Raw genomic sequence first — 10,882 nt, forward strand, 5'->3', positions numbered from 1 at the left:
GGGCAGCCCGCCCGGCGGGCTGCGGCGGTAACGCCAGGGCCCGTTCCCTACGCTAGCGTTCACTCTCGCCTGACGCCTGGGCGACCGCCTGCTGCAGACTTACTCCTGTCACTTACCTCCACGTTCTAAAACTAAGGGTGGTGAACGGCATGGGTAAGGTCCCTCTGGCCCGCAGCCTGGGCTGCAGAAACGAAGTGTGGTTCATCCGGTTACATTGTAAAGCGGGGGAAAAATCAGCTAATCTGATCGCACAGTGCTAACTTGTTTCCTATGATTGTTGATTAATTTATTTTCTCTGAAGGAGGGCAGGCGTTAAAGTGTGCAAGTGCACTCACATTTTTCTTTAAAGGTAAAAAAAAAAAATAATTACTGGGCATCTTATTTGCTAAACTCTGAAGTATTAGGTCAAATTGGAGCATAGTTCTACTGCTATCTCTAGAGCTATAGTTAGAGTAATTGAAGTAATAGCTGGTTTCAGTAAATTTTTAATTTATTTGAGTTCTGCTTCTGATATCGAGATGTGATATTACTTATGTGACAACCAGGACATTTTAACACTAAGCTATTTCTCTTTAGTGACTCAATCTCTTTTGCAGCTGAGGCTTAGTCTTTTGATTGGTTTTACAGTGACAATAAGACCCCTTCCTCAATTACTTTAAATGTCATGAAATAAAAGCAAAACAATTAACATATTGCCTGGTACCCTCGTAACCTTTTAAAATATGCTGGCTTTTTTAAAAAAATTGAATTTCCTCTTTGTTTTCTTTTTAGCACGACCACGCACTGTAGGAGAACTCTTAGCCCCAACTTCTCCTTTTGACAAGAAGTGTGGACGTGAAAACTGGACTGTTGCATTTGCTCCCGATGGATCTTACTTTGCTTGGTCACAAGGGCATCGCATAGTGAAGCTGGTCCCCTGGTCTCAGTGCCTTAATAACTTGTAAGACAAAACCATATGGCTTTTAATTCACCTGAAAAACTTAAGAATTTCAAAATAGGAGATAGCTTTTAATAGATTAAAACACATGTATTGGCTTTTTAGGCTTTGACGTCTCTGGGAAAAACTAATTCTTTAAAGTAACAGCTATTGTTTTATCTCTTCCTCTGTGGCCAGTGAGAGAAACAACGGTATTGCAACCTCACAAAGGCTATGGAGGAGTGATTTATTAATTGATTCAGATGCTGTAAAATAAGAGGAATTTAGAATGAAAAGGAAATTTAAAGACTCGGGCAGATCTGGACTTTTACATTTCCTATCGGATAGCTATTTGGTTTTACCTTTTAGAAATGTACTTAAAGGTGAACCTCTTTCCTTATCATTCTTATTAGAACGCAAGTTAAGTTCCAAAAGACACATTTTCACTTGCAGGTTGCATTTTAATGAAGTTAGTAACCAGCAGTTGCATTTTTGTAGCTGGTTACATTTCCCCTCCCAGCAAATCCTGCTTCCCCCCTTTTTTTTTACCCTTCCTCTTTTTTGGTGGTGGGTTAATTGATTTTCATATGCTGGCCTCGGTATCTCTTCCCAGTATTTAACGCACATAATTGAACCACAGGGAACTTCTTGCTCATTTAGCAGAAAGTCTTAGAAATTTTTGTAACTAATTTTTCTGTAAATGCTTACAATGCTTTAAAATGTTGTTTCTCACAGTGGGTTAAGTTAATATATTGCTTTCTACAGAGGTAGAAATGTGTACAAATGTATTAGTATTATATCATGTAAGAAGGTTTCCAGGTGTTAATAATTTTTGACAGTTATAAGAAAAAGCTGCTTTTATGATTTGAAAGTAAAAATGCATCATTATGGGCCTCCAAAATGTACGTTATGGCAACTCACAGATTTCATGACATCTTAAAGACCTTTTTGTTCTATTTATTTTTCAAGTACTTTATGCTTTTTTTTTGTTTTTTGTTTGTTTGTTTGTTTTGCAGCTTGTTGCATGGCACAAAGAATGTTGCAAATTCTATCGGTACAAGACTTCCAAGGCAGAATAGTGACAGTGGTCAGAAAAATAAGCCTTGTGAACATATAATAGACTGTGGTGACATCGTCTGGAGCCTTGCTTTTGGGTCTTCAGTGCCTGAGAAGCAGAGCCGCTGTGTCAATATAGAATGGCACCGTTTCAAATTTGGGCAAGACCAGCTTCTACTTGCAACAGGCTTGAACAATGGGCGCATCAAGATATGGGATGTATATACAGGTAGAGTATGCAAGAGGAAGTTGGCACTTCATTGTCCCTTTTTGCAGTAGTAACATCATTAATGCACAGAATGAATTGCTTACAGAATTTTAATTGGGACCTGAACCTTGAATACAAATTAAGTAATCTAAAAAAAGCATGAACTCCTGTAACTAGAAATGTTCAAATACTGCTAGAGGAAGGAACAGAGTCAGGTCATGCTTTGAGATGTAAGTGATGGAAGACAAAGCCTTGTTGCTGCAAAATGGTTAAGTACGTGATTGACTTTGTGTATATTGGTTTTTTACTCTAAAATCTTCTGCTGGATTGTAGTTTTAATATACTTCCAAACAAAGGAAACTTTCAAAACATGAAGTTGCTCTCTGTTCTTGAGTATGGGGAAGGATTATGTTGATGAGGACCTTTTATTTTTTTTAAAAGTAAATAATTGTTCAAATGATAAGAGACTGAATCTGAAATTACGGAATCTCAGTTTAGCTGGTAGCATAGCTGCTAGGTTGGGAGAGAACTTCTCAGCTTTAAAAAAATGAAGCTAATGACTATTGAGTAATTTGTCGTTATCTTGTAAATTTAAGCTTAGAACAGAGGTGTCTATCAAAAGACAAGTCTTGCCTTATTCCTGAGGCATATGGTTTTAGTGTATACATTTACTAGCTTTTCAGGAAATTGCCTCTCGATACAGAAGAATCTAAAAGGATACATCTGCTTCTTACTGTAGGGAGCATTTTTACAAAGAAAATTTGGCTTTACGTGCTGTGATTTTGTATTCTATATTTGTATCCATAAAGCGTTTGATCTGAATAAAAGTACAGTCCTTCATTTTAAATTGTGTTGTTTTCGTGTAACAGGAAAACTCCTCCTTAACCTGATGGACCATACAGAAGTTGTTAGAGATTTAACCTTTGCTCCAGATGGCAGCCTGATTTTAGTGTCTGCGTCCAGAGACAAAACACTTAGAGTGTGGGACCTGAAAGATGATGGTATGCATTTTAAGTTTATCTGCTGTAATACATAGGAGAAATAATCCATGTACTCTCCTCTTTTATTGCTATAAACTCAGTTAGGTCAGGATTTCTTAAAAAAATTAATTTTGTTCTATTAGTCACTCACTCTGTATGCTCTCTTGAAATTCTTTATCTATATGTACCCTAAAGGTATAAGCTGGTATTGGGTTAAGTTAAAAGAGTGGATGAAGTGACCTTTTTGAATAGGGACATAGGATTTAGAGGCTGCACGACAGAATTTTTATTTCTGTGTAGAATGACTGCAAGATGTTGTTTGGAAAAATAGTATAAAATTTTATAAAGGAAGAACTAATTTGGAAAAGCTTTTCAACTTGAATTTGTAATATTTAACCAATTCTTACAGGAATGTCTTTCTTTTTAGGAAATATGATGAAAGTGTTGAGAGGACATCAGAACTGGGTATATGGTTGTGCATTCTCTCCAGACTCTTCTATTCTCTGTTCTGTTGGAGCTAGTAAAGCAGTATGTGTCAGAGTTTCTTGTTCATTAAATCTACTGAATTGTGTGCATAATCATTTTAAATCTAAGTAATATTAAGCTTGTGCTCGGTGTCATGAACTTCTAATGTTTTATGATGATGTAAAAGTGCATGAAATTAAACTAGCAAATGGTGCATTGAGACACTGATTTATGAATTGAACTTGCACTGCTTTTAGTTGAAGAAACTAAGCATTCTTTGAGAAATAGTTCTACACATCTGCTCATGTTCATAGTGTAAAACCAAAGAAGACTAAAGCTTCCAGTGTTAAAAGATACTTAGATTAATGCATAAAACTATTTTGTTATTGATTTTATCCTTTCTATTTCCTGCTCAATGAAAAGGACTTTTCAAAGTCTGAGCCAGTCATGGTATCTCCTGCTGAACAAAAATGTTTCTACATGTTTTCCAATACAAATGGCACTCGTGTCTAAAAGATTTAGAATGAAGAACAGCATACTGGTTTTGTTTTCATCCATATTCTAATGCCCTGCTAGAGAACTGAAAGCAGTGCAGGTAAAGCACGTATGCCATAAGCTGCTTTTCTTGGCACTGAAGAATTAGGATAAAACAGAAAGGGGAATTCAGTCTAGTTACAGGGGCTTTGCAGGTAGTTTAATGAAGCCTAGTGATGCTGAGTAAAAAGCACAATTCAATCATTGGATACCACTTTATATGGATAACTGTTCAAATGCATTTCATACTTTAAATTATCAGTGCAGCTTTGACAGAGAATAGTTGAGGTCTGGGTTTTGTTTTTTCTTTAAATAGAGCAGATGTGGATGTATACATTGATATCTTTAGGCTGTGTGTTTTCCATAAGCTTCTTGCTTTCCCTGTCACAGGTGGTGGCAGCAATATTGGTGTGATTGAGGTTAAGCTGGCACCACTCACACAGGAGCACAATGGTGTTAGCTGGGCAGACAGAGTGGCATCTCTGGCTACCAGGCTGGGGGCGAACTTTACCGTAGGACGAAGTAACCTTGCATTCGACTGCAAGGTGTACTGTACGTACGCAGGTGCTGGTTGATGTCCACTTTCTGCTTTCTTTCTTTCTTTTTTTTTTTTTTTTTTTTTAAATAATTTTCACAACAGTGAAACACACTGACTCCTAAAACTTAGTTTCCAGTTTTATGGAATATTTCAATATTTCCTTGGAGAAATTGGTCAACACACTTATAACTGATGGTGAAATGGTTCAGTTTTAGGAAGTATGTGAGGCACTAAGGCTATGTTTGCTTTGGTCAAACATATAAATTTATCCAAGATGTCAGTATTTAATCTGTGCAGTAAAACTGAGTCAGGGGAAAAATCAAGGACCCTAATGAGCTCTTTTAGGGACATAACATCTTATGCTAAAGACTTATGTTTTCTATAACATTATGCTGCAGTACATAGATCGTTCCTATTAAGTAATTCTGCACAGTCTTTATTTTGATTATATATAATGTACAACTGCATGTAAAATCCCAGAATACTATCATCTTTTATCAATTTTTATAATACAATATGCAATTAGCCGGGTAAATTGTAATATTAATGTCTTCTTTTACTGTTTACTTGATTTAAAATGGATAAATTCTTTCTTTTAATGTGGTTAGACTTCCGTGTTGTTTTGCCAAAGACATAACTTTTGGCTGTGAAAATTCTTTTTGCTTGCAGTATCTGTTTCTCTTCCTAGGCTGACGTTGGTGATCCAAGCCAATTGTAAACAAGTGATCTTAAACTCAAAGGGATGCCACTGGAGTAACAATATGTTAACCTTACATTTTCTGTCTGTATATTTCTTAAAATTTTGGTAGTTACTGAAAAGAGGGGACTGTAGAGTTTAACCCTATTTATTTCTGCATATTTTAATAAAATAGTTTTGTAATACATGAATTTCAGTAAGCTACATGGTTAAATTGTGTTGCCTTTATTTTATATTTTGGCTTATTTTGTTAATAACATTTAACAAACTTGAGTTAGAACTTGCATGTCTGCTTTAATTATTTTTAAAAAACTTTATTTTAATCTGAGTATGACACTGAGCATATTTCTTAATTGTAGTAATTCATAATGCCTGATTTTAATATAATCCTAAATAAGACTAGCAGCTATACTTTAAAAAAAAAAAAAAAAGTAAATGCTTCATTGCATCTCTGAGCAGAGCTATAACATTAGCTTATTTAATTGCAGGTTTTTCTGTGGGATATGGATAAATACTCCATGATACGGAAACTTGAAGGACATCACAATGATGTTGTAGCTTGTGAGTTTTCTCCTGATGGAGCTTTACTGGCTACTGCATCTTATGATACTCGAGTCTATGTCTGGGATCCACATATTGGAGTTATTCTTATGGAATTTGGGTAAGTAAAGTAGTCAAATCTGGAAACTTCCTCCTAGAGTAAAGATGACTACTGAAAATTGATGGGTTTATGCATTTAACTGATAATTAGACTTGGGAAAAATCTTAGCAGTGGCTGATGGTAATCCTAAAGTGGCAGAGCAGTGGAGATTATTCTTCTCTCTGAGAAAGAATTTAAAGCACTGATATTTTAATGTGTACTAATTTAAGCATCTTCAACAAAGCTGTTCGGTACTACAAAAGATACAGTAGTTCAATCGCCACTACTGATTTCATAGTTAAATGTTCGATCCTTCAATCCTTTTTTTCCTCCTCAGCTTTGCTAGTCATGGCTGCAGGAAACACTTCCATAGTTCTTAAACATTATGCTGTTAGCTAAGTGTTTCTCTATCTCCAGGCATCTGTTCCCGCCTCCTACTCCAATATTTGCTGGAGGTGCAAATGACCGATGGGTCAGATCAGTATCTTTTAGTCACGATGGACTACATATTGCAAGCCTTGCTGATGATAAGTAAGTATGAGGAAAGATTTGTTAGACTCCTCTAATTCTTCCCATATGACATGAACTTTTAAATACTAAGTCAGCTTCTTCTTTAACTGAGAAATGACTTCTAATGGTCTTGGTAAAAGTAGATGAGTTGTCTGGTATACATTAATATTATTTCTGAATGTAGAAATAATTAGTTGTGTACAGAGTAGATGACCTGAATAACTTAAGTGTGTAACAGCTGAAAACAGAAAAAGAGGGGTTGTAAACAGTGGAAAATGTAAATGGAGTTAATAATGCAGGTAAGTCTTTTGTATAGTAGTAGATTCCAAAGTAAAAAGAAGAGTATTTTGTTGTCTCTTATTCAACTTCTGCCAACACTGCGAATAATATTTTGAAGAACTGTATTTTAAGAATATGAAGAATGCTTTCTCAAGATGACAGCAAGGGTACTAAACTATCTACAGGAGGGTTTTGGTTTTTTTAATTAAGAGAAGCATTGTTGGGATTTCCTAGCATATATGACACTTGAGAGAGATTGTCTAAATCTGTAGTTCAGGTTATTGCTTTCTGCAGTTGAAGGCAATCTTTTATTTTAATTGGCAGAGTTAAAATGGTTGAAGAAGTACAGATCAAGGTATGTATCAGGAATGAAGAAGTCGTAGCATTTCAGGCCAAATCTGAAACACCTTGTATGTGTATTAAAGTGTTTATAAAAATGCCCTGAGCTCTGCTTCAGACTAGTTTCTTGTGCAGCATCAGAGAAAATATCAGGCAGAATTAAATGTCTACTCTGATAACTTACTACTTCATTCTTCCCTTTTCAGAATGGTAAGATTCTGGAGAATTGATGAAGAATACCCTGTACAAGTTGCACCTCTGAACAATGGGCTCTGCTGTACTTTTTCTACTGATGGCAGTGTTCTAGCTGCAGGGCAAGTATATACTTTTTTTTTTTTCCTTCCTAAAATATTAAGGTAACACAAAAGGTTGAAAACAGCAGTTAAGTGTTCTAAAAATCTTCAGTTGTGACTTGCAACTTGATGCTTCTGACTTGGTTTTACTTCTGATACTATTTGTTTAAGCGTGCCTGGAATAGCAGTAAAATCAAGAAGCTGATAAACTCATTTCTTATCTTTGAGAATAAATAAAAGACAGACCCACAAACATGTGGATTGGAAAAAGACCAGTAGATAATCAAGGGCAGTTATTCTGTTTCAGGTGGTATACTCAGTAGCTGTTGGAAGATCTGTTCAGGCCTGTCACACAGATAATCAGCAATTTGCTTACTCTGCTGCTATAGCTTAAAAGAAGAACTGGCATCTTGTGTAAATGAGGCTGGAACAGCTAGACTATGCAACAGGAAGTCCAGAGCACATTCACCCTAACTAGCAATATATGTGAGAATTTGTACTAAGTTGAAATCATTCAGGTGGGATAATTCTGGTGGGTTGTTTTCTTTTTTTTTTTTTGTGTGCAGGACACAGGATGGCAGTGTGTACTTCTGGGCAACTCCAAGACAAGTTTCCAGTCTCCAACATCTATGTCGCATGGCAATTCGAAGAGTGATGCCCACCAGCCAAGTCAAGAACTTGCCTATCCCATCAAAAGTGGTGGAGTTCCTTAATTACCAGATTTGAATTTAAAAAAAAAAAAAAATCAAACTGGCAGGTGGCCCAGCTGCTGAAACTGGCTAAACACTTTAAAGAATCCTCAAACTCTACAGCCTTTAAGCTTAAGACTCTACAGGTTTTCAAGAGCTATTTAAAGTGATAACCTAAATACTATTTTGTCAAAATGCCTGACAGGTAAATTTTTAATATTTATAGAAAACACAGTAGAAGTATTCCCGGTGTTCTCAATTTTCTAAAATATAACTGTGAAAACATGTACATATCTAGACATAAGCTGCTACATGTTATCAGTGTACCTTTAAAAATTGCTTTTATGATTTTTAATGTGCATCATGTATATATTGCTTTGGTAGAGCCATCAGATGCATCTGTGCTGTAAAGTGGAAGGATAGCTATTATTCTGGGACATTGAGTTAGGAAAAAATATTGACTTAAGGAAGCTTAACTGCTCTGTATGTATGTACATCAGTTGGGGTTCAGGAAACTGATCCACAGATAAGAATTCATGCTAGTTTATTTCATGAAGAGGTACAGCTTGGCTTTTTAGAGCAATGTATGGTGAAGGGAAGTAGGTTAAGGTAAGGGTTGGAGTATATCTAATGTAAACCCAGGAACATTGCCTGTATGTCAGCTAAAGAAGGCCTTAAGTTCTATAGCAGCAAACCAGGTTAAATTTCAGTATTGGGCAGTGTTAAAGAAATATTTCCTTACATTTCTAAAAATCTAACTACTGTATTATTGCCTGATACTTTGTCTGTAATGAGAGAAATTTACAGACTCAGTTTATTACTCTTTAACCCTATAATAATTCTTCAGGGGTGATTATTGGTTAATGGCCAAAGATAAGCAAAATACTTGGTTTTGCCTTCTGTTATTTATCTGTACCTGCAGATATAAAGAATGTATGCATTGCATAAAATGCCTGATTATATATATATTTTTGTTGAATTTTTTTTATTAAAAACTTGTATAAAAGTTTCCTGATATCACATCTGGTGACTGATTTATCCACACTATCTGCATGCAAGAGTTCTAGTGGGAATCTGCTACTGCAGGACTCTGTATAGTTTTCCTTTTCAGGGCAACAGTACACTAATCTTGGTGAAACTTACTGTGGGGAGCTAGAGCAAGATCTTCAAACCTTTTATATGGGCAAAGGTCAAAAGCGTACGTGATGTCAGTGTTCCCCAGCTCCTGCACGGTGCAGAATGTGGAAATGGAGTTCTGACTGCAACATACATCTATGGTTGCCACAGGCTGTAAAACTGCGTACACTGAACATAGCTCTTTACTCCCTCGCTCTTCCAGAGTACTGTTTTGGTAAGCCCCTTCTTTGTCATATCAAGTATTACATAATTCATATGATGTAGCAGGTAGGGATTTTGCAACTTGCAATCAGGAGATCTAAATTCTTTTCCTCACAGGGCCAGTGGCTTGTTACAAATTAACTGTGCTACAGAATTGCCAACTACCCCAGTTCCTGGGTGGGTGACAGGTAATGAGAAGGTCTGCATATCCTCTCAGAGCACAGCAGCTTTTGCTTAGGGATGAGAAGTAACTCCTGTAACTGGGTGCCAAGCCCTGGGGAAGCAGCTGGCCCTTCCTGAGGGGCTGATTTCATCCTCACAATGATGGACGGGAGGCAGAGCAAGAGGAAGCCTCACATCTGGGCAGAAGCACTGTTCTCCCCTCCCTCACTCCAAGAAATGGCAGAACAGTTTCCACGCTCCTCTCATCCCCGTAGTGCCTCCCTAGAACGAGCAGACCCTTGCAGCAGCTCCAGCACTGGTCCTACAGTGAAGTGGTGAAGAACACAGGGGAGGAGAGGTGGAAAACAGAGGACTGATGAGAACTGTTTTTCATTAATTTACTGCCTATAGGCTAGTGGCAAAAGCTGTCCAGAACTATCAAACTCAACTCATCCCACCAAACAAGCTGGCAAGGGTGCTATGCAAGGAAGGCATCCTTTTGACGATGCCCTGTTTGCACAAATTTGTTAAAGCAAATATGTTTGGTTTTTCTCTATTATATTGTTTATTTGGACAAGATGACGAGGTCAGTCTGGACAAGGCCAGCTGCTGAATCATCACAGCCCAATCAATAAATGTCCAGTGCAGTTAAAATCATCTAATGACCATGACATATGGCCTTGCACCCGTTGGTAACTCACTTCCTTTGCATTGGGATGAACTTCCCACATGGCAAATCATAGATTGAAGTTAGTAGGGAAGGAAGATGTGCAACTCCTGCTTATCTGTCAAAAATGGGAAGGAGATTCCATCCAACCCCATTTGATCAAGTAATGCATCTTTTTACTTTTTGCATGGATGATGCTAAATGCCTTCTCGGCTTCCACCAGCTTAGCTACTGTATAAAATAAGTGTAATGAAATCAATTCTTTATTTCCAGGCATGCTATTAGCATTCTAAGAGCCCAGAATGCCTTGCAATTGCAAAGGTGCTTTTCTATTTCAACAATCTGGTCTCACTATCAGATGTATTTTCTGATCACGTCCTTATTTTCTTGGGTGAAATACAAAAAGTCTGTGACAAGGCAGAAAGAACTCTTAGTACAGCCCAGCAGACCTTAGCCTGAAAAGACTATAAATATCCCTGCTGCTCTGTGTCTATATTGCTACACCACCGTCCAGTGGCAACACTTGTATGTCACATTCAGTGAAAGAGAAGTAATGTGGTATTTCAGTCTA

General features: G+C 37.0%; 1 protein-coding gene across 1 annotated transcript; it reads left to right on the forward strand.

Annotated features, from left to right (window-relative positions):
• The first annotated feature begins 149 nt into the window (after window positions 1–149).
• Window positions 150–9,158, forward strand: WSB1 (WD repeat and SOCS box containing 1). The gene is made up of 9 exons (XM_009278359.2): window positions 150–153; window positions 772–940; window positions 1,933–2,201; window positions 3,050–3,181; window positions 3,588–3,688; window positions 5,883–6,055; window positions 6,452–6,565; window positions 7,369–7,476; window positions 8,022–9,158. Exons 1-9 carry the CDS (start codon window positions 150–152, stop codon window positions 8,179–8,181), a joined length of 1,230 nt encoding a protein of 409 aa, XP_009276634.1. The 3' UTR covers window positions 8,182–9,158.
• The last annotated feature ends 1,724 nt before the right edge of the window (window positions 9,159–10,882 follow it).

This window comes from Aptenodytes forsteri, unplaced genomic scaffold (genome assembly GCF_000699145.1).
Source record: "Aptenodytes forsteri isolate BGI_AS27 unplaced genomic scaffold, ASM69914v1 Scaffold66, whole genome shotgun sequence".
NCBI lineage: Eukaryota > Metazoa > Chordata > Aves > Sphenisciformes > Spheniscidae > Aptenodytes > Aptenodytes forsteri.

Coding starts and splice junctions, on each gene's coding strand:
- WSB1 (XM_009278359.2), top strand. Junction 2,202..3,049: donor GATATGGGATGTATATACAG/GTAGAGTATGCA, acceptor TTCGTGTAACAG/GAAAACTCCTCCTTAACCTG. Junction 3,689..5,882: donor CTGTTGGAGCTAGTAAAGCA/GTATGTGTCAGA, acceptor ATTTAATTGCAG/GTTTTTCTGTGGGATATGGA.